The sequence below is a fragment of the Sinocyclocheilus grahami genome, unplaced genomic scaffold, assembly GCF_001515645.1.
Source record: "Sinocyclocheilus grahami isolate Dianchi unplaced genomic scaffold, SAMN03320097.WGS_v1.1 scaffold19163.1, whole genome shotgun sequence".
NCBI lineage: Eukaryota > Metazoa > Chordata > Actinopteri > Cypriniformes > Cyprinidae > Sinocyclocheilus > Sinocyclocheilus grahami.
In genome coordinates this window covers 1-770 of record NW_015517473.1, presented here as the reverse complement: position 1 = coordinate 770, position 770 = coordinate 1, and the positions used below count along the sequence as shown (strand labels likewise).

General features: G+C 38.6%; 1 protein-coding gene across 1 annotated transcript in view; it reads right to left on the bottom strand.

The window, feature by feature from the left end:
- LOC107579682 (anaphase-promoting complex subunit 7-like) overlaps positions 1 to 576 on the bottom strand; it is a 3,296-nt gene extending 2,720 nt beyond the window's left edge. The window contains exon 1 of the mRNA XM_016265484.1: positions 342 to 576. Coding sequence (XP_016120970.1) covers positions 342 to 442 — 101 coding nt within the window. The 5' untranslated portion in view covers positions 443 to 576. The remainder of the gene's footprint in view (positions 1 to 341) is intronic.
- Positions 577 to 770: the final 194 nt, after the last annotated feature.

Here is a 770-nt window from a genome sequence, read left to right as displayed (position 1 = left end):
AATCAAACTACATTAGTTTATCAGTAATCCTAAAAAAAATAACACCGAGCCAAACACACATAGTAAGAAATGGTTATAAAAAAACTGAAACAGAAGTAATAATAAATAAAAAGCAATACTTATTCGGGAATAATTAAATACATTGACTTAAATACATGAATACTTGTATTATATTGACTTCTTACGAGCTTACAGAATAACACATTTCTGTGTTTCTGCATGACTTGCTGTAACTAATAAACAAACCGTTGAATTTGAATATCAACGCTGGACAGACGCACAGTTTATTCCCATGCGACAGCTCAGATGTGTTGACATTGTGAAGCACTGGAGAGACTCACGGGTTGTTGGTGCTCATGGTCAGGAGTAAACTACTGATGATCCGGACATTAGAGTGCAGTCCGGCCGCTGCCATATCCCGCACATGATCGATCACATTCATCTTCAATCGAGTAGCTTTCAATTTCAAAGCACAATTCTAGTTAACAGACGCGCCGCGACACAGATGCAGAAGCGCTACAGACAGAGAAGCGTTCTTCAACGGCAGGAAATGATGCGATTTCAAAATAAAAGTCGGATGGAAACAATTAATCGCCAAACGAAAAGTCTTCGCAGTTCGCACTTGGCACATGATGTTTATAACGATTTCACCCTGCTGTTTTTCAGAACATTATTGGTTCTCAAATCATTATTTCTTATGAACGTCCTCTTTATGATCGTATATCAATTATTAGGGCCCAAGCCAGAAAGGCGCAGGGCCCTATTGTTTT